This window comes from Callorhinus ursinus, unplaced genomic scaffold, assembly GCF_003265705.2.
Source record: "Callorhinus ursinus isolate GAN/ISIS: 27379988/994484 unplaced genomic scaffold, GSC_fseal_2.0 scaffold83, whole genome shotgun sequence".
NCBI lineage: Eukaryota > Metazoa > Chordata > Mammalia > Carnivora > Otariidae > Callorhinus > Callorhinus ursinus.
Window position 1 is genome coordinate 2,346,924 of NW_027397145.1, and position 23,392 is coordinate 2,370,315.

General features: G+C 42.3%; 1 protein-coding gene across 13 annotated transcripts; it reads left to right on the plus strand.

Annotated features, from left to right (window-relative positions):
- Positions 1 to 112: 112 nt before the first annotated feature.
- On the plus strand, positions 113 to 23,084 carry BRD8 (bromodomain containing 8). Of its 13 annotated transcripts, none has more exons than XM_025852191.2 (22): positions 113 to 268; positions 1,234 to 1,330; positions 8,978 to 9,047; positions 10,358 to 10,407; positions 10,622 to 10,744; positions 10,864 to 10,944; positions 11,909 to 11,973; positions 12,623 to 12,759; positions 13,295 to 13,513; positions 13,910 to 14,054; positions 14,958 to 15,167; positions 15,589 to 15,869; positions 16,211 to 16,663; positions 16,954 to 17,047; positions 17,249 to 17,295; positions 18,063 to 18,277; positions 18,466 to 18,558; positions 18,751 to 18,819; positions 19,210 to 19,387; positions 20,439 to 20,543; positions 21,018 to 21,062; positions 22,693 to 23,084. In XM_025852191.2, the coding sequence occupies exons 1-22, from the start codon at positions 250 to 252 to the stop codon at positions 22,750 to 22,752; spliced, it is 2,856 nt and encodes a 951-aa protein (XP_025707976.1). In that variant the 5' UTR covers positions 113 to 249; the 3' UTR covers positions 22,753 to 23,084. The 13 variants fall into 13 exon arrangements, with proteins under 13 accessions (XP_025707976.1, XP_025707980.1, XP_025707977.1 ...); XM_025852195.2 differs by having other exon boundaries at positions 15,075 to 15,167; XM_025852194.2 differs by having other exon boundaries at positions 254 to 272.
- Positions 23,085 to 23,392: the final 308 nt, after the last annotated feature.

The window sequence follows — 23,392 nt, forward strand, 5'->3', positions numbered from 1 at the left end:
TGGACCCTAGGAACTTCTTTTCTAAGAAACCTAAAGGAAATTCTGAGGCTTCACCGCCATCCTCGTTTAGCACATTCCTTCCCAGGAGCACCCAAGAAGCCTGGTTTAGGGCTTGCTCATCCTGGGGGTTGGGACTACGCTTCCCAGGAGGCATCGCGAACAAACTCCCGGACTCTATTTCCCAGAGTTCCCGGGCTTGGGCCGCACTAGACCGTCTTCCCTGAGGGGGGTGGAGACTTCAGGGCCAAGATGGCGACCGGAACGGGTAGTAAGTATGTCCACTGTCTTTGCGTGGAAGGCCTTTTAGACCAGAGGCTAGGTACCAGATTTCTGTCACACGCTTGGGGATTAGGAACAATTATTGCCCAAGAGCCCAGGGTCTTGAGGGACCTGCACTCGACCGTATCGTGAAGATTAACGATTAGAGGCCCAGAAGAAGTGTAGGGTGTTGGGTCTGAGGGAGGCTGCGGGGATTTGAGAGAAGCAGCTCAGCGAATCCTTATGTGTTTGGTAACTCTGTGGGGTGCGAGATAAAGGGGCTCAGGAGACTTGGGTGTGCAGACGAAGAGATGCTGTGAGCCACAGGGAGCAATCTGCTCTCAGAGAGCCGTTCGGTTTCTGGCCAGCGTTTGTGAGTCCCGTGGTCCAGCTCCCAGAGAAAAGGGGTACTTTAACTCTAGCTTTTTCGGCCGCTAGGGAAATTGCGTTTTGTGCATCTCAGCCATTTTCCTGTTTCGTACGTTGAAAAGGTCTTTTATTATGTCCGACAGCTACATGGGGGTAAAAGTACCGAGGAAAGTAAACAAGTTTATGCTAGGAAGGAGGCAGGGCAGTAGGTGGGGGAGGGGAGCGGCTGCTCGGAATCCTGGGAAATAAGCCCTCGCGTTCAAATTGGAATCAAGTAGTCTTTTTTGTTTTTTTTTTTTTTGGTCTTAAAACTGGGCCTGTCGTGAGAACTGCCTTATCTTACTCTGACATTCTCCCCTGCCTTTTTAAAATAAACAAAGTAGCCGTGTCATTTGAAGAAGTAAAATGTTTTGCCAGATACTCAGTGCAATTTTGCGGGGAATGAATCGTTATGATATTTTAGTAGAGAGGTGAAAATGAAGATTCCGTGATAGTAACTCACTTTGTTCCACAAGGTGGGATGTTTTGCATTAGGCTTTTAGTCCTTCCTTTGGGCCTTAGAACTAGTGCCTCAGTGGTTGTTCTCTAAGACTTTTCTCCTTTTAGAACACAAGCTGCTGAGTACTGGCCCTACAGAGCCATGGTCCATCCGAGAGAAGCTCTGTTTAGCCTCTTCGGTCATGAGGAGTGGAGATCAAAATTGGTAAGGTATCTAAGATAGCTGCATTCTTGGGTCTTAGAAACTGTTGGGCATTTTTTTTTTTACACTGGTGGATTCCTATAATCATACTAGCGTTTAAGGAGTATTTTTTAACAGCATTATTGAGATTTAATTCAAAAAACATAAAATTAACCTAGTATATACACATAATTTAGTATATTCACAGAGTTGTGTAATCATTATCACAGTCTAATTTTATTTTTTAATTTTACTTATTTATTTGACAGAGAGCACAAGTAGTCAGAGAGGCAGGCAGAGGGAGAGGGAGAAGCACGTTCCCTGCTGAGCAGGGAGCCTGCCTCAGGCTGGATCCCAAGACCCTGGGATCATGACCTGAGCTGAAGGCACAGGCTTAAACAACTGAGCCACCCACAAGCCCCCACAGTCTAATTCTGTTCTAGTTCTAATTTTAGAACATTTTCATTACTCCTAAAAGAAGTTTCTTATCCCTTCTTTAGCTGTCACTTTACAATCTCTCCACCTCCCTGTCATCCACCTCCACCCTCAGGCAGAGACAGTCTACTTTCTTTATCTATAGATTGCCTATTTGGATATTTCATATAAATGGAACCCTATAATTTGAGGAACAGCTGAACTTTTTAAAAAAATTTTTAAAGATTTATTTATTTATTTTAGAGAGAGCGTTAGCACGCAAGCAGGGGGATGGAGAGAATCCTTAAGCAGACTTCCCCCTGAGCATGGAACTTGACTCGGCTTGATTCCAGGACTCTGAGATCAGAACCTGAGCCAAAATCCAGAGTCAGAGGCTCCATCAACTGAACCATCCAGGTGCCTCCCACTGAACTATTTTTTAAAATGGCCTCATATTTTTTACATTCCCACAGGCAATGAATGAAGGCCCCACTTTCTTTGTGTGCCTTTGTGTCTTGCTAGTGGTATGAGATGGTATTTCATCGTGGTTTTGATTTGCATATCCCTGATGACTAATGTTGAGCATCTTTTCATGTGCTTATTGGTCATTTGTGTCTCTTTAGAAAAATGTCTGCTCCGATCCTTTGGATTCTTTTTTAAGTTTTTATTTATTTATTTGAGAGACAAACAGAGGGAGAGAGCATGAGTAGGGAGGAAAGGGAAGAGGCAGAGGGAGAAGCAAAGGGAGAAGCCGACTCCCCGTGGAGCAGCGATCCCAGGACCCCGGGATCATGACCTAAGTGAAAGGTAAACGCTTAACCAGCTGAGCCACCCAGGTGCCCCGATCCTCTGGATTCTTTATATTATTACTATTATTGAGTTTTAACATTCTTTGTATATTCCGGACACAAATTGTCAGATAATTTGCAAATATTTCTCCTATTTTATGTATTGTCTTTTTACTTTCTTGATTAATACCATTTACAACACAAAAGTTTTCAATTTTGATATGTCCAGTTTATTTTTTTCTTGTGTCACTTATGTTTTTGGTGTCATGGCTCAGAAACCATTTACTTTTGTGTTTTCTTTTCAAAGCTTTAGAGTTTTAGCTCTACGTATATAGGTCTATGATCCATTTTGAGTTAGGTTTTTTTTTTTTTAAAGGAGGTTTGACTCCCAACTTGGGGCTAGAACTCAAGACCCTGAGAGATCTAGGGTTGCATACTCTACCGACGGAGCCAGCCAGGCATTCCATTTTGAGTTAATTTTTGTGTATGTTGTAAGGCAGGGGTCTTTTTTGCCCATAGATATGTCCCAGTTTCCAGTATTTGTTAACAACACTGTTCTTTCCCTATTGATATTGTCTTAGCACTCAGTATTTCTTTTTAAGGGCCGTAAAGTAGAACTGTGGTTTCTAGTCTTTTTTTTACTTCTAGTGCATACCCATTTATTTATTTAGATTTATTTTTTCTCCTTTTGTTTTTTAAAAATTTTATTTAAATTCAGTTAATTAACATATAATGTGTTATTGATTTCAGATCTAGAGGTCACTGATTCATCAGTCTTATATAATCTTATATAATCCCAGTGCTCATTACATCAGGAACCCTCCTTAATGTCCATCACCCAGTTATCCCATCCCCCCCACCCCCCCCCCTCCAGTAACCTCAGTTTGTTTCCTGTGATAAGAGTCTCTTATGGTTTGTCTCCCTCTCTGATTTTGTCTTGTTTTATTTTTTCCTCTCTTCCCCTATGATCCTCTGTTTTGTTTCTTAAATTCCACATATGAGTGAGATCAAATGATAATTGTCTTTCTCTGATTGACAAGATTTATTTTAGAGAGAAAGAAAGAAAGCGCCCACTGGAAAAGGGAGGGGCAGGGGGGACAGAGAGAGCCTTAAGCCTACTACTGTGTGTTGAGTGGAGCCCCACATGGGGGCTCCATCTCACCAGGCCCTAGATCACAACCTGAGCTGAAAACAAAGAGTCAGACACCTAGCTGACTGCACCACCCAGGTACCCCTTTTTATTTTTAACATTTGTCTATTTTTCCTCAGGATCTAAGGACACCTTTTTTTTTTTTAATTTTTTTAATTTTTATTTTTAAGTAATATCTACACCCAGGGTGGGGCTTGAACTCCCAACTCTGAGATCAAGAGTTGCATGCTGTATTGATTGAGCCAGTCAGGCACCCCTAAGGACATCTTTTAATTGTCCTAAGCCTTATAATTAATATTCAAATTTGTGTCTGTGGCACATCTCTACTACCTTAATTGTTCATAAGAGTTTTCCGAGGCACCATTATTGGTCACACTTAGCAATTCTGCAGCCTTATATATTTTTTAAATGACTTTTTTCGAAGATTTTATTTACTGGGGCTCCTGGGTGGCTCATTTGTTAAGTGTCTGCCCTCGGCTCATGTCATGATCCCAGGGTCCTGGGATCGAGCCCTACATCGGGCTCCCTGCTTGGCAGGAAGCCTGCTTCTCCCTCTCCCACTCCCCCTGCTTGTGTTCCTGCTCTCGCTATCTCTTTCTCTGTCAAATAAATAAATCTTAAAAAAAAAAAAGATTTTATTTATTCATTTGAGAGAAAGAGAGAGAACAAGCAGGATTGGGGGAAAGGGAGAGGCAGGCTCCCTGCTGAGAAGGGAGCCTGATGTGGGCCTCCATCCCAGGACTGCGGGATCATGACCCCAGCTGAAGGCAGCTCCTTAACTAACTGAGCCACCCAGGCACCCCTCAAATAACTTTTTAAAGGTGAAATCTGGATATCCTAGATAATAGCTGTTCTTGAACCAAATTAAATGATAAACCCCAAGACAAAATGAATCACACTAATGTGATAAATATCATATTAAAAATAGTATAAGAACACTTTTAAGTAAAAATGGCATTTTATTTTTAAAAAATATTTGGGGGGAGGGGCAGAGGAAGAGGGAGAGGGACATGCAGACTCCAGGCTGAGCGTGGAGCCCCACACAGGGCTCAGTCTCATGACCCTGAGATCATGACTAGAGCTGAAATCAAGAGTTGGACGCTTAACTGACTGAGCCACCCAGGTGTCCCCAAACTTTGAAATTTTATTTTTTATTTTTTTTAAAGATTTTATTTATTTATTTATTCATGAAAGAGAGAGAGAGAGGCAGAGGGAGAAGCAGGCTCCCAAGGAGCAGGGAGCCCGATGCGGGACTCGATCCCAGGACCCTGGGATCATGACCTGAGCTGAAGGCAGACGCTTAACCATCTGAGCCACCCAGGTGCCCCTCAAAACTTTGAAATTTAATTTTTAATTTTTTTTTAAAGATTTTATTTATTTGAGAGAGAGAGCACATGAGAGGGGAGAGGGTCAGAGGGAGAAGCAGACTCCCCGCCGAGCAGGGAGCCCGATGCAGGACTCGATCCCGGGACTCCAGGATCATGACCTGAGCCGAAGGCAGTCGCTTAACCAACTGAGCCACCCAGGCGCCCAAAACTTTGAAATTTTAAATTGTATTTTCTGAGGAGGTACTAAATCATAAGATTCAAAATTCAAAATGGTACACAGTGTCTTCCATCACTATACCTCATCTCCCAGTGTTAGCATTTTCTTAGAGTTTCATTTCTTGTGTTTCTCTAGCATTAATTTTATTTTGTTTTTATTTTTATTTATTTATTTTTTATTTTTTTATTTTTTTTTAAATATTTTATTTATTTATTTATTTGAGAGACAGAATGAGATAGAGAGAGTACATGAGAGGGGGGAGGGTCAGAGGGAGAAGCAGACTCCCTGCTGAGCAGGGAGCCCGATGCGGGACTCGATCCCGGGACTCCAGGATCATGACCTGAGCCGAAGGCAGTCGCTGAACCAACTGAGCCACCCAGGCACCCTTGTTTTTATTTTTAAAGATTTATTTATTTATTAGAGAGGGGGACAGAGCACAAGCAGGGGGCAGGGGCAGGCAGAGGGAGAAGCAGGCTCTCTGCTGGAGCAGGGAGCCCGATGTGGGACTCGATTCCGGGACCCTGGGATCATGACCTGAGCCGAAGGCAGATATTTAACCGACTGAGCCACCCAGGTGTCCCTCTAGCATTAATTTTATATACATGAACAAATACATGTCTTCTTTATCCCCCTACTTTTTAAACACAAAATGGTTTTATACTGTATGTATCAGTATTTTGCCACTGCTTCTCTTTTTTACTTTAACTTAGTATATATGAAGCTCTCACTCTGTTTAAGCAGCTGCATGGTATTGGTACAGATACACCATAATTTATTTAACTGGTACTTTTTTTTTTTTTTTTTTTTTTAGATTTTATTTGTCAGAGCGAGAGAGCACATGTGCATAAGGAAGGGGGAGCTTCAGACAGAGGGAGAGGCAGGCTCCCTGCTGAGCGAGGAGCCCGATTTGGGACTTGATCCCAGGATGGTGAGATCACGACCTGAGCCAAAGGCAGACACTTAATGGACTGAGTCACCCAGGCGTCCCTGGTACTCTGTTTTTTTTTTTTTTAAACTGGTATCTAGCAGTGCCTGGGTGGCTCAGTTGGTTAAGCATCTCCCTTTGGCTCGGGTCATGATCCCAGGATCCCCAGATTGAGCCCTACATCGGGCTCCCTGCTGGAGGGGGTGGGGGAGCCTGCTTCTCCCTCTACCGCTCCCCCTGCTTGTGCTCTCCCTCTGTCAAATAAATAAAATCTTTAAAAAAGAAAATAAACTGGTACTCTATTTTGGAAATTTGCTAATACAGATATAACCTTGCATAGTTATATATTAACTGAAAGCAGAATTACTGGGTCAAAGAGTATATGTGTTCCTAGAGTTTAATAAATATTTCAAATTGCCCTATTCAGCTTGTTTCACTTTATACTCCCATCGGTAATATATCAGAATGCCTCTTTTTTTATGTCCTGGTTGTTAGATATTTTTGATGTTTGACAGTATTATAAAAGGTGAGAAATAGTTTCCATGTTTTTCATTTACATTTATCTTATGATGAGTGAGGTTGAATATCTTCGTGTGTTAAGGAGCCACTTGTATTTCTTTTTTTGTAAACTGCTTTTTCTCATTTTTCTGTTTATTAGTCTTTCTGTTTAATTGGGGAAGGGCTCCTTATATAATAAGACTTTATTTATTTATTTTTAAGATTTTATTTATTTGAGGGCGCCTGGGTGCCTCAATTGGTTAAGCGACTGCCTTCGGCCCAGGTCATGATCCTGGAGTCCTGGGATCGAGTCCCGCATCGGGCTCCCTGCTCAGCGGGGAGTCTGCTTCTCCCTCTGACCCTCTTCCCTCTTGTGCTATCTCTCATTCTCTCTCTTTCAAATAAATAAATAAATAAAATCTTTTAAAAAAAAGATTTTATTTATTTGACTCAAGCAGGGGGAGCAACAGGGAGAGGGAGAAGCAGGCTCCCCACTGAGCAGGGAGCCCGATGCAGGGCTTGATCCCAGGACCCTGGGATCATGACTTGAGCCAAAGACAGATGCTTAACTGACTGAGCCACCCTGGCGCCTTAAAGGGGCGCCATTAAGACTTTTAAAATGTAGTTTATTTATTAATTTTTTTAACAGTTCCTAGATTTTGTGACCTATTTAGAAAGTTTTACCCTCGTCTGAGATTATAAAATAATTCTAGGGGCGCCTGAGTGGCTCAGTTGGTTAAGCGTGTGCCTTCGACTTGGGTCATAGTTTTGGAGTCCTGGGATCAAGCCCCGCATCAGGCTCCCTGCTCAGCAAGGAGCCTGCTTCTCCCTCTCCCTCTGCTCCTTCCCCCAACTCATGCTCTTTCTTTCTCTCAAATAAGTAAATAGAGTCTTTAAAAAATAAAGTTACATAGTTTTTCAACCACATAAAGAAGTGTGGAGAATAATATAGAGTATCCATGTACCCCGCCTGGATTTAACAGATCTTAATATTTTGTCATGTTTTCTTTGGATCTTTTTCAAGACTTAAAAATTTTATTTATTTGAGAGAGAGCGAGTAAGCGTGTATGAGCAGGGAGAGGAGCAGAGGGTGAAAGACTCTCAAGCAGGCTCTGAGCTCAGCAGAGGGCTCAATCTCAGATTCCTCAGACCATGACCTGAGACGAAATCAAGAGTTGGACACTCGGGCGCCTGGGTGGCTCAGTTGGTTAAGCAACTGCCTTCGGCTCGGGTCACGATCCTGGAGTCCCGGGATCGAGTCCCACATCGGGTTCCCTGCTCAGTGGGGAGTCTGCTTCTCCCTCTCCCGCTCCCCCCTCTTGTGCTCTCTCTCTCTCTCTCTCTCTTTCTTTCTTTCTCTCTCTCAAATGAATAAATAAAATCTTAAAAAAAAAAAAAGAGTTGGATGCTCAACTGACTGAGCCACCCAGGCGCCCCACTTTGGATCTTTTTCAAGAAATAAACATAGACACAATTAAAGTCCCACACTCTTCCTTGATCCCATTCTAGTCCTGTTTTTATTTTTACCTTTACAACTTTTAATAGGTTGCATGATTGCATCATAGTTGTGTCATTTTTTTTTCAGTTAATATTATGTGGTGTATATTTTCCATTTCACCACATATATTTTATAATTATTTTTATGGTCTACTTAATATTTTGTAGAGGTGAAGTACTGTAAGTTAAACATCCCTTGCAGGCATTTAGGAAAAACCTACTGCTCCTCAGTCTGATCACGTCTGCGTGGTGCTTTCTTCTTGATACTTGCTTCTTTGTTAGATTATTTTTTATTAATAGATTCTTAGGAGTTGTATTAGTGGATCAAAAGATAACTTTAGTCTAGAATACATTACAAATTGCTTTTCAAAAGATATATTTCTTCTAAAAGAATCAAAATCAACATAAAAATGCTTGCCCAAATGAGCAGGAATGATAATGTACTAAGTTCTAATACCTTCACTTCACCCAGGAAATATATCACCTAGGAAAACTTTTTCGCAATGATTCTTTCCCTCTAAATGAAATTTTTTTATTTGTCAGAGCACAAGTGGGGGAGCGGTAGGGGGAGAAGCAGGCTCCCCACAAAGCAAGGAGCCCGATGCAGGACTCGATCCCAGGACCCTGAGATCACGACCCAAGCCAAAGGCAGATGCTTAGCTGAATGAGCCACCCAGGTGTCCCCCCTTAAGTGGTTGTGTCATTTTCCATGGTCACATGTTTCCGAGTACTTCCTGGTGGCAGTTTATCATTCTAAATTTTGTACTCCAGACCTTGAACTCTTAGCATACTTCCCCCCACCACCCTTTTCCCCTCCTATTTAGTGTGTAATAGCCTTTTCTCATTTTGTGTAGGGTATCAGTTAGCAGAGCTATCAAGCCGTTTGCAGAACCTGGCCGCCCTCCAGACTGGTTCTCTCAAAAAGTAAGTTCCCAAGCAAGTGCTGTTTTATCTTTTTTTTTTTTTAAGATTTTTATTTATTTGAGAGAGAGAGCAAGTGAGAGGGCACAAGAAGGGGGAGCTACAGAGGGAGAGGGAGAAGGAGAAACAGACTCGCCATGGAGCAGGGAGCCCAATGCGGGGCTTGATCCCTGGACTTTGGAATTGTGACCTGAGCTGAAGGCAGACACTCAATGACTGAGCCACCCAGGACCCCGGCAAGTGCTGTTTTAGAGCAATCTTAGAGATGTGAAGTGGGTTTCCCTTCCAGGCCCTGCCCTTTAATCACAAGGCTTTTATACTGTGAAGAGGAAGCATAGTTGAGAATACCTTTTCATTTTTCCTACTCTTTGCCAGTTCATCAATGTATGTTCATATCATAAACTTTTCTTATCTGTGTAACATAATATATAAGAGTCTAAACTTGGGAGTTAGAAGATCTGGGTTTAATATCACTTCATTTAGAATCTTTGAACCATGATTCTCAGTTTTCTCATTTGTAAAGTAGAGATAAAAGTTGCTTCAGGATTGGGGCGCCTGGATGGCTCAGTTGGTTAAACCACTGCCTTCAGCTCAGGTCATGATCCCAGGGTCCTGGGATCGAGCCCCACATCGGCCTCCCTGCTCATGCAGGAAGCCGCCTCCTCCCTCTGCCTGCCGCTCCCCCTGCTTGTTCTCTCTCTCTCTCTCTCTCTCTCTCGCTATCTCTCTTTGTGTGTCAAATAAATAAATAAAATCTTTAAAAAAAAAAGTTGCTTCAGGATTGTTCTAAAGTTTTGGTCGAGGTAATACCTATAAAGCATTTAACACATTGCCTTGCATATGGTGATTACTCAGTAGATATTAACTCTAAATATTGGCTATTGGGTTGTTTTTCCCCAAATATACGAATTCTAGGTCAGAAAACTCCTTTTCTGTGTCCTGGTATTGAGTTGTATTTTGTTTTTTTTTTTATAAAGATTTTATTTATTTGAGAGAGAGAGAGATCACAAGCAGGGGTTGCTGGAGGGAGAAGCAGACTCTCTGCTTGGCAGGGAGCCTGATGGGGGACTCAATCCCAGGACCCTGGGGTCATAACCTCAGCTGAAGGCAGATGCTTAACCAACAGAGCCACCCAGGAGCCCCCTGGTATTGAGTATTTTTAACTGATATGACTGCAGAGTAACTTGCCCTCCTAGAAACCACTCATACCTTACATAAAGTTCTCTCTAAGCCTAGTCTGATATGGTAAAACTTTGAAAGGTTGCTCCAGGCTTGCTCATCATATTTTTATATATTTATTTTTTTTTCCATAGCATTGTGCTTCCCAGTACTCAGAGCTTCTAGAGACCACTGAGACCCCAAAGTGAGTACAAAGCCAGGCATTCAAGCCACATCTCTTTAGTGGAAAGTGTTCACTGAGGATGTTTGGTTTATATCTATTAATATTACTGGGTGATTAAAAATAAAGCAGAAGTTATCTATGGTTAAATGGTGGAGAGGCTCAAAGAAAGCAGTTGAGAGTGGGAACAGATGTTCTTTTATTCAAATGTATGTTTTTGTTTTTAAATTTTCTACAGACGGAAACGGGGTGAAAAGGGAGAAGTGGTTGAAACAGTTGAAGATGTCATTGTTAGGAAATTGACTGCTGAACGAGTTGAGGAACTAAAGAAAGTGATAAAGGAAACCCAAGAAAAATATAGGTACTTATCAGAGAGAATACCAGGTGGTTGGGAGAGACCAAAGGGGCTGACTTCTTATACTGGTCAGAATTTTTTAAATAGTAGACTGAAAAACCCAGGTAACTGATTTCTCTTTCTAGACGGCTGAAAAGAGATGCAGAACTAATTCAAGCTGGGCACATGGACAGCCGACTGGATGAGCTTTGCAATGACATTGTGATGTGGGTTATATTATTCTTCCTTTTGTACACCTCTCTCTCGTTTTACTCCCTTTTCACCTCAAGTAATCTGGTTTATCTCCTCCATCCGCCATCCCTTTAGACTTGAGTGATTCTGGAAGGGAAAAGCTGCAGAGTGGCCTAGTAGCAGGGAGGGGGGAGTGACTTGTAGAAGGTAATGTGATAGGGCGCCTGGGTGGCTCAGTTGGTTAAGCGACTGCCTTCGGCTCAGGTCATGATCCTGGAGTCCTAGGATCGAGTCCCACATCGGGCTTCCTGCTCAGCGGGGAGTCTGCTTCTCCCTCTGACCCTCTTCCCTCTCGTGCTTTCTATCTCTCATTCTCTCTCTGTCTCTCAAATAAATAAATAAAATCTTAAAAAAAAAAAAAGAAGGTAATGTGATAGAATATTTCAATGTGAGGACATAACTTAGTTTTAACTTGAAAGGTGCTTCAGTTTGCCTATGAAGAACTGGCAGTTAGGCAGTACACTAAAAATTTTCCCGTTTTGGGGGTGCCCGGCTAGTCAGTCAGTAGAGCATGCGACTCTTGATCTTGGGGTTGTGGGTTTGAGTCCCACATTGGGTGTAGAGATTACCTAAAAGTAAAATCTTAAGGGGCGCCTGGGTGGCTCAGTTGGTTAAGCGACTGCCTTCGGCTCAGGTCATGATCCCAGGGTCCTGGGATTGAGCCCCGCATCGGGCTTCCTGCTCGGCGGGAGGCCTGCTTCTCCCTCTCCCCACTTCCCCTGCTTGTGTTCCTGCTCTTGCTGTCTCTCTCTGTGTCATACAAATAAAATCTTTAAAAAAAATTTTTTTTTTTTTTATTTTAAAAACATTTCCTCTTTTGCTGGTAAAGATTCTTTTTTAGGCCTTGTGCTAGCCTGGCAAAAAATTTCCTTGTGAGGGCACTGTGACCTACAGAGGAACTAGAGCTGGCTAGGATCATACTCTTACTTCCCTCTTTAGGAAAAAGAAATTGGAGGAAGAGGAGGCTGAAGTAAAGAGGAAGGCTACGGATGCTGCATATCAGGGTAAACCAAACCTTTTGACTGTTTAACAATTAACTATACAGTACTGCATGCTAGTAACAGTTGAACACTACCTTGTAAGATAGAATCTACTGATGCCGATTTTCTTGTGCGCTTTTCTATGTCCTCTTCTCTTTTACCAGAATAAAAACATCACTTTATATCCAAGAAAGAAGCTCTTGGAAAATGAGTTCTGCTCAGTTCTCCCTAGACTTTGGGTCCTTTTAGGACACAAGAGCTTTATCATATAGATGTTGAACATCATTAAGTTTTTAGAATTCAAAGCCCTGTAAGAAGATTAATAATAGCCAACTCATTGGATAAGAACTTAACCATTTGTAAGTCTAGGAATACATGCTCTGAGCCAGTGAGGTCTTTCTCTCTTGTTAAAAGCAGAAACTTAATAACTTGTTGAAGAGGATATTGAGGAATGTTTAAACCACTTTCCTACTTCAGGGACCTTTGAGATAGTTCAGTGAGTTTGCTTAGTGAGTAACCTGTCTCCCAGAAGTGTTAAAAGGTTTCTAATCCAAACTTGTAATGCTGCTTTAATTCTGCAACATCCCCATTTGTCCTTTATTATAATAGAGTAGTGTTTACTTCCATTTATTTACTCTTGAAGACTTAGTAATTGTTGTCTTTTATGTTCTAGCTCGTCAAGCAGTAAAAACACCCCCTCGGAGATTACCCACCGTGATGGTCCGCTCTCCTATAGATTCTGCCTCCCCAGGAGGTGATTATCCACTTGGAGACTTGACTGCAACCACTATGGAAGAGGCCACCTCTGGAGTGAGTATGTTTTTACCTGCAGGAATTGATCAGCAAAGGGGCAATAAGCCAGCAGAGAGCTGAGTAATGAGGAAACCACTTTTGGCTTAGAGGCATTTTCCTCTCTTGGTCTGAATGCTAAAGATTTAATTTGCCATGTTCTGTGCTCTAAGATAAGGATGGACCTAAAAACATTGAGCCTTTTGACCTTTTGAGAGATAGGTAAAATATTACATTACAGAATTGTTTGTAAGTAAACTAGTTTTATAAAAGTCCTCCGGGAGTAAGCGATAGTTTTCTTGTAAATAGAATATTGGTAGTGGATAAGCAGATTGTAAAAGGCAGGTTGGGTGGAATGTTTGGATCATTGTGGGTTTGAGTGGGTGGAAGAGAAAAAACTGGGGAAGAAATGAGTGGCTGAGAGCAGGAGGGGTAGAGGGTTTCTGGGCATTTTCACTCAGGACTAATAAAGTAATAGACACACTAACCCATCCGGATTAGTAGGGAACCTTCCAGAGTTTGAGAAGTCAGATAAAGGTTCTCTGTTGTCTCTTAGGTAACCCCTGGGACTTTGCCGAGTACCCCAGTCACCTCGTTTCCTGGGATTCCTGACACCCTTCCTCCAGGCTCTGCACCCTTAGAAGCCCCCATGACCCCAGTAACAGATGATTCACCCCAGAAAAAGATGCTTGGACAGAAAGCAACTCCACCCCCCTCCCCTCTGCTGTCAGAGCTCTTGAAGAAGGGCAGCCTCCTGCCTACTAGCCCCAGACTGGTATGGAGACTTCTGTGGGTGTTTGAGAGCTGTGGTGATTTAGTACTTTGGAAGGGAGTGCCTGGGACCGAAAATATGACATGGAAAAAAAAAAGTTCAAAAGAGAAAGAGAGCTCCTAATTAAATGTTAATTTAAAAAACAAAAACCAAAACAAAAAACCAGTAAGTTGATAGTATCCTTGGGTCCTGAGTTATCTGAAACCACAATTATTTCAGTTCTCTTCTCCGGAGAACTCTTGTCAAATAAGTTTTAAAAATTAGAGCTTCCCTTGGGTCTGAAATTATTCTCTTTGGATATTAACTTCATGAAGTTTGGTCAACTGCTGGAGTTTTTTTTGGGAAGTGGTAGTAAAGGAAAGCTTGAGTGTAGCCTTCACCTCTATTCTTCCCTGGTAGGTCAATGAGAGTGAAATGGCTGTGGCTTCTGGCCACTTGAACAGTACAGGTGTCCTCCTGGAGGTAGGCGGGGTTCTTCCCATGATACATGGTGGGGAAATGCAGCAAACACCCAACACTGTTGCGGCCTCCCCTGCTGCCTCAGGTAAGTCAACACTTTGCCGTTACCTACTTGACTTCACAGACTTCACAGTTGATCTTAGTTTTGACTGTCTTTGGTTTCTAGCCTCCAGTAGTAAGCACCTGTCAATCGTAAATGTGAAGCCCAACTTTTTTTGGTGCTACTTTATCTGTTGAACCACATAGTGCCCCAGATTGTAAATCCATTCTTATCTTCAAAGTACTGATAGCTCTGGATGACTACAGCATAGATATCGATGAGAAGAGTGAGGTTAGTAGTGAAGCTGCTTCCCTGGCGCTTGCAAAATTATGGAAAGTGCATTTTTCCTGGGATACCTGAGGTTATAGTACAGGGGATTCAGATTTGAAGCCAGAGAGCTGGATTTAGGTGTCAAGCCTGCCACATACTGATTTTGTGGCCTTGGATAAATGATTTAACTCGTGAACCTTAGTTTCCTCTTTTATTAATTGCAGTGTGTGTACTTCACAAGGATGTTATGAGAATTAAGTGAGATAGAAAAAGTAAAGCAAGAAAAAAAGTTTTACAAAATATTAAACCTTAGATATGGATATTTGAATGGTGTTGAGTTTGGGTGGTTTATAGCATGCTTAACTTCAGAAGTGACAGATTTATTCATACCAGTTTTTCGTGATTTTGTTGTTACTGTTAAATTTTCTTCTGGGGTTAAAACTACCACCAATTTTTCACACACATTGTGTGTTCTAGTGCTTTGGGTCATTCGTAACTTGGAAGAAGATCTTTATTAGTAAGGTTGGAAAAAGTAAGGATATAGATAATGAGCTTATTCGACAGAGGAGTTTCTTTCATTCTTTGAGACTAAAACTTTTCTTGGTTGAGTCTTAAAGTGGCTATTGCTTCTTGTTCACGTGCTTTCCTCTTACCTCATTTTGTGTACCTCTTTGTTAGGTGCTCCCACTCTTTCCCGGCTTTTAGAAGCTGGTCCTACACAGTTCACCACTCCTCTTGCTTCCTTCACTACTGTTGCCAGTGAACCTCCAGTTAAACTTGTGCCACCCCCTGTAGAGTCTGTGTCCCAGGCTACCATTGTCATGATGCCTGCGCTGCCAGCACCATCCTCTGCTCCAGCTGTCTCCACTCCTGAGAGTGTAGCTCCAGGTGCGTCCCTGACCCACGCCCTGAGCAGCCACTAGGTCCAAAATTTCATTTTGAGCTTCAGTCAGAGAAAGCTGACCCAAGAGCATCAACTCCAGTTCAGATGCTTCTGTTCTGTTCTCTATGGACACGTACTGTCTTTATCCTTAGAAAAACAAGAATTTGAGAAGATGTGGGTGGGCATTTACGTTTTGGGGGAAAAGGGTTAAATATACAAATATGAGTGGGCGTGAGAATGTGTTCTCACCCTACTTTCTAGATAAAATTGGGGAGAAGAAAACATACAAAGATGTAGATCTAAGGTAACTTTTTCTGAGCTTAAGTGTGTGGGTACTTGACACCTGTCTATAGCTTTGGTTGATGTCCAGGTGGTCACTTGGTATCAAATGAGGTTCTGAAATGCTTTTCTCTTACTGTTATTCAGTGAGTCAGCCGGACACTTGTGTTCCCATGGAAGCTGTGGGGGACCCACATACTGTGACTGTTTCCATGGATAGCAGCGAAATCTCTATGATCATCAATTCTATCAAAGAAGAGTGTTTCCGATCAGGGGTAGCAGAGGCCCCTGGGGGATCAAAGCCTCCCAGTATAGATGGGAAGGAAGATTTAGATCTGGCTGAGAAGATGGATATTGCTGTGTCCTACACAGGTGAAGAGCTGGACTTTGAGACTGTTGGAGACATCATTGCCATCATTGAGGACAAGGTAACTTTCAGCAAAGCCCAAAAGAATCTCATGAGTCCTACATAGGCTTCTCTCCTCAGCTTCTCCTTGCTTCTTCTAGTAAGAATTTCGTAAACAGCAGTTCTGCTTCTGTCCATCTCCATCTCTTTAGTCCCAAAGCCCTTTGGTGCTCACACTGGTCATCTCCCCAGCCATCCCTGTGTTTCTGGTTTGCTCAGGACAGGAGCCTGTCCATTGGTTGCTTCTATATGGAGAAGATGGAGAGAGAAGCTACAGATTGAGGCCATCTCATTTGGTGCTAACAGAATTGAGGGACTTGGGCTTATTTCTGTGACTTCAACAGTGTGTGTATTATGGGACAGGTAGATGATCATCCTGAAGTGCTGGATGTGGCAGCAGTAGAAGCGGCACTGTCATTCTGTGAAGAAAATGATGATCCCCAGTCCCTGCCTGGCCCCTGGGAGCACCCTATCCAGCAGGAGCGGGACAAGCCAGTATCTCTCCCTGCACCAGAGATGACAGTCAAGCAGGAAAGGCTGGACTTTGAGGAAACAGAAAACAAAGGAATCCATGAACTGGTAGACATCAGGGAGCCCAGTGTTGAGATTAAAATGGAACCTGCAGAACCAGAACAAGGCATCTCAGGTCCTGAAATAGTAGCTGGAGTTGTTCCAGCCCCAAGTGTGGAGCCACCAGAACTCAGGAGTCAGGACTTAGACGAGGAACCTAGAAGTATTGCCACTGGAGAGATTGCTGAAGCAGATGTTTCCAGTGGGAAAGGCGATGAGACTCCACTTACAACTGTGAAGACAGAGGTATTTAAAATCAAGGGTTGGGAGGATGAAGGGTTATACCTTAGGTAAGAAGTGCCTGTTTAGGCCTTTGGTTTTCCTCTTGCATTCCTGAATTCTCACATGGTTGATGTGTCCAAAGCCCACAGGTATGATTATGGCTATATAAGCTTATCCTGTTCCTTGAAAGGTGACCGTTAGATTCCTGTTACATGGGCAGGACTAATTTCTTCTGTAGTCTCGTCATTGAAAAATAAACTGTCAGCTGAAGTGATGTATCGGTACTTAGGGTATTTATTCTTTTTGGTCTTCAGGCATCTCCTGAAAGCATGTTGTCTCCATCCCATGGCTCCAATCCCATCGAAGATCCTTTAGAGGCAGAGACTCAGCACAAGTTTGAAATGTCAGGTAAATAATAAGGCCAGGATATCTGTACTCTGTAACTAACTTGAAATCCTTTGCTTTGGCTTCTGAGGGATTGTGGGTTGTGGGCAAGTAGAGGAGGTAGAATAGGTCAGCATGGAAAGGAGAGCTGCAGGGGATTATTGTCCATAGGAAGGGGAAGGCTAAGGTGGAAAAATCTTCAGGTAGTCTTTCTCTCCTCTGCAGACTCATTGAAAGAAGAATCAGGGACTATTTTTGGAAGCCAGATAAAGGTATTTCAGACTTTTCTTTATTCCTCTTGCTGTGTGACTAGATTTCCCGATAGCACTACCTTTTTAATGAGTTATAGTAAACGTGCATCTTATTCTTTGAGATGAGACTGGTAAGGAGTTGCATGGGGAAAAGTTGCAGTGGACAGTTAGGCATACTGGCAGTACTGTGGCCACATGTGCTTCCCATCTGAAAGAGTTTGTGAACATCACACAGAGCTTTCTTATGCACATAATGCACAGCGAAGCTTTGAGATCTCCAGAGTGATTTGGAGTAAATTAGGGATGCCAGAGTCAGGGAGAACATATGAGAAATCAGATTATTAGTTAGACTATCCAAGGAAAATTATCCAGAATTTTCTTTTTAGAGTTACTAAAGTAGTAGTAACAAACAGATTTAAAGTAATGCGATGTGAGCTTGCTCCATCAGAGGAGACACAAAATAAAAACTATTTTTGATAACTTTGTATCCAGGGTCAGAGTTCCTCTCAAGAGCAAGGGGAAAGAAGGAACGCCACTTAGCTTAGTCTTAAGTAAGTAGCTTTTTTTTTCTTCCTTTTAAAAAGATCCTGGGTCTTATTCTTTGTCCAGGTTCTATATTACTTAAACGGTGAGTGTACATTAGATGGTAGTATAAGTGATAGAGGGCTCAGTCAGGACGCAGTGTGAGGCCATTTTCTAGAACTGATCTAACCCAAAAGATCGTGTTTAATGATGCTTTGCTGGATAGCTTTGCTTGCATTTGTTGACCGGAGCACACTGTGTCTAAGGATGCCCCAGGTGAGGATGAGGAGGAAGATGGAGTCAGTGAAGCGGCCAGCCTAGAGGAGGCTAAGGAAGAAGATCAAGGAGAAGGCTATTTGTCAGAAATGGATAATGAACCCCCCGTGAGCGAGAGTGATGATGGCTTTAGCATTCACAATGCTACCCTGCAGTCCCATACACTGGCAGACTCCATCCCCAGCAGCCCTGCATCTTCGCAGTTGTGAGTATCTGAGATTCTTCTTTGAGGTCAAGACAGTGAAGATGAGAAGTAGAAGATCTTTTCCTTCAGTCTTACTTTTTCTTCTTCCCTTTCTTGGCCTGGAACTAATAGTTGACAAAAAAATGATTAGGATTTTTTTTTTTTTTTGACTTATGCCTAGTGGGACCCCTTTGTTTCTTTTATTTCAGCTCTGTCTGTAGTGAAGATCAGGAAGCTATTCAGGCACAGAAAATCTGGAAGAAAGCTATCATGCTTGTATGGAGAGCTGCAGCTAATCATAGGTGAGTTTTACCAATCAGTAGGAACATTTTCTCCTGCTCCTCCTCAGTGTTAGTGATTAGGAAAAAGTCTGGGTGTGTTTATATGGGATTGGGGGCTTTGACTTTTACAACCTTCAGCTACTTAAATCAGATGCCCTCCACCTCTGCTTCTGAAGGATAAGTCAGTAATTGCACCTTACTCTCTTTGGACAGATATGCCAATGTCTTCCTGCAGCCTGTTACAGATGATATAGCACCTGGCTACCATAGCATTGTACAGAGGTAAGCCATTATCCTCTCAGCATGCTGACTTGCCTGAATTGTAAGTTGTTCAGTCTTAGTGGATTTTTACTTTAGACGGTATATTTAAAGCAAGTGTTTTTGATGTGAGTAAAGGTGACCAAGTGGTAAGTTGATCATTTCAGTGGCTGGATCACAAAAGATAGTCTAAAAGAATTAACCCTCTTTATTACCTTTCTTAGCTGATACTTATTATAAAGGTTGACTTTGGTTTTTGGATTAAGTGCATGTTGTGGGGTGAGGGCTTGGCATTTCAGTCCTGGCAGCTAAGACTAAGGGTATGTATGAGAAGATAAGTGTGGTAATAAAAGATTTGGATCCAGTTGACTCCTCTTCCCCTCCATTTACCTGTTGCTGTTGTTTTGTTTTTAGGCCTATGGATTTGTCAACTATTAAGAAAAACATTGAAAATGGATTGATCCGCAGCACAGCTGAATTTCAGCGTGATATTATGCTGATGTTCCAGAATGCTGTAATGTATAACAGCTCAGACCACGATGTCTATCATATGGCAGTAGAAATGCAGCGAGATGTCTTAGAGCAGATTCAGGTACTTTGAGGATCTTTAATGTTTTAGCAAGGATGAAATGAAAATACTTGTGGTGGGGGGGGCCCTTGGGTGGCTCATCCGTTAATTAAGCATCTGCCTTCGGCTCAGGTCACTGAACCCCGCATCAGGCTCCCTACTCGGCGGGAAACCTGCTTCTCCCTCTCCCACTCCCCCTCTTTGTGTTCCTGCTCTCGCTAACTCTCTCTCTGTCAAATAAATAAAATCTTAAGAAAAGAAAGAAAGAAAGAAAATACTCAGAGGAAGGATTCATACTGATGTCAGGAAAGGGTGCTGGTGGCTTTTAATTAGAATAGTCTTCAGGGACACAGGAACATAAAATTTTGTTCTTGATGGATTTGTGTTGGTTTTCTCATGTTGGTTTGGTAAAAGAATTATGAGAATATTCTGCCTTTCTTGGGCAAATACTTCAGTTTCTGGAAGTTTTTAAATATTTGGGGGAAGTAAATTTTTTAAAAGCTGGTGAATGCATATTTTAAGTCATCTTTACACCCAACACGGGGCTCAAACCCACAACCCCGAGATCAAGAGTCGCACACTCCACTGACCGAGCCAGCCAGGCATCCCCTGAATGCATATTTTAAAGTTACATTAAGTATATACATAATTGACTGTCAACAAATGGTTTCTTCTTCCTTTTTATCACAGATAATCTACTTATGTCCTATAGTTACATTAGCAGGCACCCTTATGGGATATTGAACTTCAAGGGATGTTGTCTATATCTGCATAGTCTTCTAAGTTAAATTACCTAATGGCCTTTGGTTCATGTAGATTTTTTTCTCTTTCTCATTCTTAAGAGAGATTTATTCTGTATTACAGCCAAAAATTTAGAGATATTTGGCATTTAAATCCTTTAGCATGCACAACTAGAATAAAACCTAATATGCTAAACTTTGAATCAGTCAAGAAGTATTTGAATGCTGTTTGCAGACGGATATTAAATGAAGTTCTATTTATGAAGCTACAGTTGTCTTAATTCTTTCCTACTGGATCAGGTCTCAAGGGCCAACTGTCTTTTTTTTCCCTATAGCAATTCCTTGCCACACAGTTGATTATGCAGACATCTGAATCTGGAATCAGCGCTAAAAGTCTTCGAGGGAGAGATTCTACCCGCAAACAGGATTCTTCAGAGAAGGTGAGGAGACCAAGAAAAAGCCTCTATACCAGTGTTCCAGAGCTAGAAGTCTGAGGCATCCAAGGAGCCTTAGGTTACTACTTGGTACTTGGTAACTGCTGGGCTTCTGTATTCCAGTGGTATACAGACATATAATTCTTTGGATGTACTCATCCAAGCGTTGAAGACACTTGGTGTGACTGAAATGCCTAGTCAGTCACATGAAAAATTGTGAGCTGAATGAGTGCATTATTAATTTCTCTGAGTGAGTGCTTGCAAGGTGGGGGAAATGACTTTTGCAGCAGTTGGGGACCATCAGTTCCTGTTCCAGAAAGCATAATGGCCAGACTGCTTTTGGATCTCTTTCCTCTTGTTCTTGAGTTTTTAAATTTTGTCTTTGTGTGTGTGGTGCTTGTGTCTCTGTCCTGAGGTTTGGGGTGCTTGCGGCTGAGAGTTTCTGTGGAACCTGATCAGTGTTTGTTTGTCCTCTAACAGGACAGTGTCCCCATGGGCTCTCCTGCCTTCCTTCTCTCTCTCTTTGTAAGTATTGAATGGCTGCAAGGGGTGGTGTTGCCACAAAGATTCTCAGCTCCTGCTGGGGGTGGGTGGCAGAGGGAAATTCAACATGCAGACTGTGGCAATGTCTTAAACTTCTCTTTATTCAGGTCGTTGAATAAGAATCTCTCATTTTCTGCATTCCTGTCTTTCTGCATGTGTGTGTGTGTGGGCTGGGTAGGGACTATTTATGAGTTCACTGGACTGAAATGAGGTATTCTTGGTAAGGATCTGGGATGTACCTGCTCCTCAGTTTTGACTCCACCTTTTGCCAATTCTTTTCTACAAATAAGATTGCTCAGAGCAGCAGCTGCTAGCTGGCTTTTTATAAGTGTTCCTCATACCAGCAAATACCCAGCACGTAATTTTTTTCTCTTCCCCTAATGTTAAGTTGCCTGATACACAAATACTCAGTAAAATTTAAGATAAGGATCTTAGTAACAATGAGTACCGCATACAGTAGTGGCTAGTAGAATTTGAGATAAACTTAGTAAAGCTAGCCCTAAAGACTTACTGTTGTTCTCTGTGAATTGAACGACCCTCTGACTCTGTGTTCATTATGGGGTACTGAGGCATGATGTAATGGAAGAGCATCAGCTCGAAAACCACATGATCTTAAACTCACCGGATTATCTCTTGGAACCTTGTTTTTCTCATCTGTATGATGGAGCTAATTTAAGAGGTACCTGTCCAGCCTACCTCACAGGGATGTTGTGAGGATAAAATGAGATCAAGGTATGGAACTGGCTTAAAAAAAAAAATTAAAGTGTTAAACAAATGCAAGGTGGTATTTTTATTTTTAATGTCGCCTCAAAGGCAACTTACGTTCATGAGCTCTGAAAATTTTAGAGTCCTTGCATGTTAGAAATGTAAAAATGGCCTAGCCCAGCGAAAGTGTTCACTAATTCATCTTGCCTACAGGCATCAGCCTGTACCACGGACGGAACACTGTAATCTCCCTTCTTTCTTACTGGCCTGCAACAGTGACTCTGGATCCCCAAGCAATTGGCTGGCTGTTGCAAAGCTGGTTAATAGGAACTTTTATCTATTGAAGACAGCAAAATATTGCACAAGAGGAAGGAGCTGGGCTGCAGGGAGAGAGCAGCAGATGGAAAGAAGCCTTCTGATTGTCCTGATCTCATGGAAAACACCTGTCAGGAGGTGCTAGGGAACTAGTGCCAGGGTCAGTCTGCAGGAAAGGCCTTTCTTATAGGGACCAACAGCTGGACAGGTATGTTAGCCAAGAATCTCACTACCCACTACCCTTTCTGACCCTCCCACCTTTCTTTTACTCTGCCTGTTCCTTTGAACACGGTTTGGGGCCTGGGTGGGATGACTAATAGTCATTCTTTGGGACCCCAGGTGAACCCCAGTTACCTCTGTGGTGGGCAGGAGCAAAATACTCTGTCCTGCTTTTCCTCTCACAAACTACTGCCAGGAGTTTTTTTAGCCCACTCTGTGGGAAGATAGATCTGTACCTCTCATTTCCTGGATTTTTCTGCTGATTCTCTTCCTTCTTCCCCAAGAAACCACATCCCCAGCATTGTTGCAACTTTTCTCTTAACCTCCTAATCAACTCACTCATGCGCCCTTTCTTTGTCTGCCTGTCATCTAGGATGGGGGCACCAGGGGGCGCCGCTGTGCCATTGAAGCAGATATGAAGATGAAAAAGTGAAGCTTCAGAGTATCCTCATTGAGCTGAACCTGAAGTAGAAGTAAACAAGATAGAGCTTGGGCTTGTCGGCCCAGTTCCAGAAGTGGAAGTTACAGAAGAGGAGGCACCTGGGCCATGTGACATGAGCTGGGGAAACTCTCTCAGAGAGTTGGAGTAGCACAGTTGCCTGTTGTAGGGCAAAAATCATGGGCTGTGTTAATGTCCTAATGTGTAGCTAGCATATTGTAGCTAGTTTGTACTGTCTGGTGAAGTGTACAGACTTTTTTTTAAAAAAAAAAAAACACCTGTGAAGTGTGTGTGTACACAATAAACTGAAAGAAAAGAAAACTCGAGCCTTTGGTGTGTTCTGTGTGTATATGTGTGTGTGAGAAACTTGAGATTTTTTTTCTGCATGATAATTTTTTATCATCTGGGGAAATGAGATGATCGGGGGGAGAAGTGGTATTATAATATGAACTGTTCAACAGCCTGGAGAAGGTAAGTAACCAAGATTGAATTTATAATTAATGTTTTAAAGTGTTGCATTGTGTATTGAGGATGATCTTACTCAGTTTTTCTTGAATGGGAAAACTTTTCAGAGTTCTGTACATGGCGTTGCTTTTAATGAAGATTAGAGCACGGACAGAGGCAGCACTGACTT

Coding starts and splice junctions, on each gene's coding strand:
- BRD8 (XM_025852191.2), top strand. Junction 15,870..16,210: donor TTGCCATCATTGAGGACAAG/GTAACTTTCAGC, acceptor ATTATGGGACAG/GTAGATGATCATCCTGAAGT. Junction 17,296..18,062: donor TTTTTGGAAGCCAGATAAAG/GTATTTCAGACT, acceptor ACTGTGTCTAAG/GATGCCCCAGGTGAGGATGA.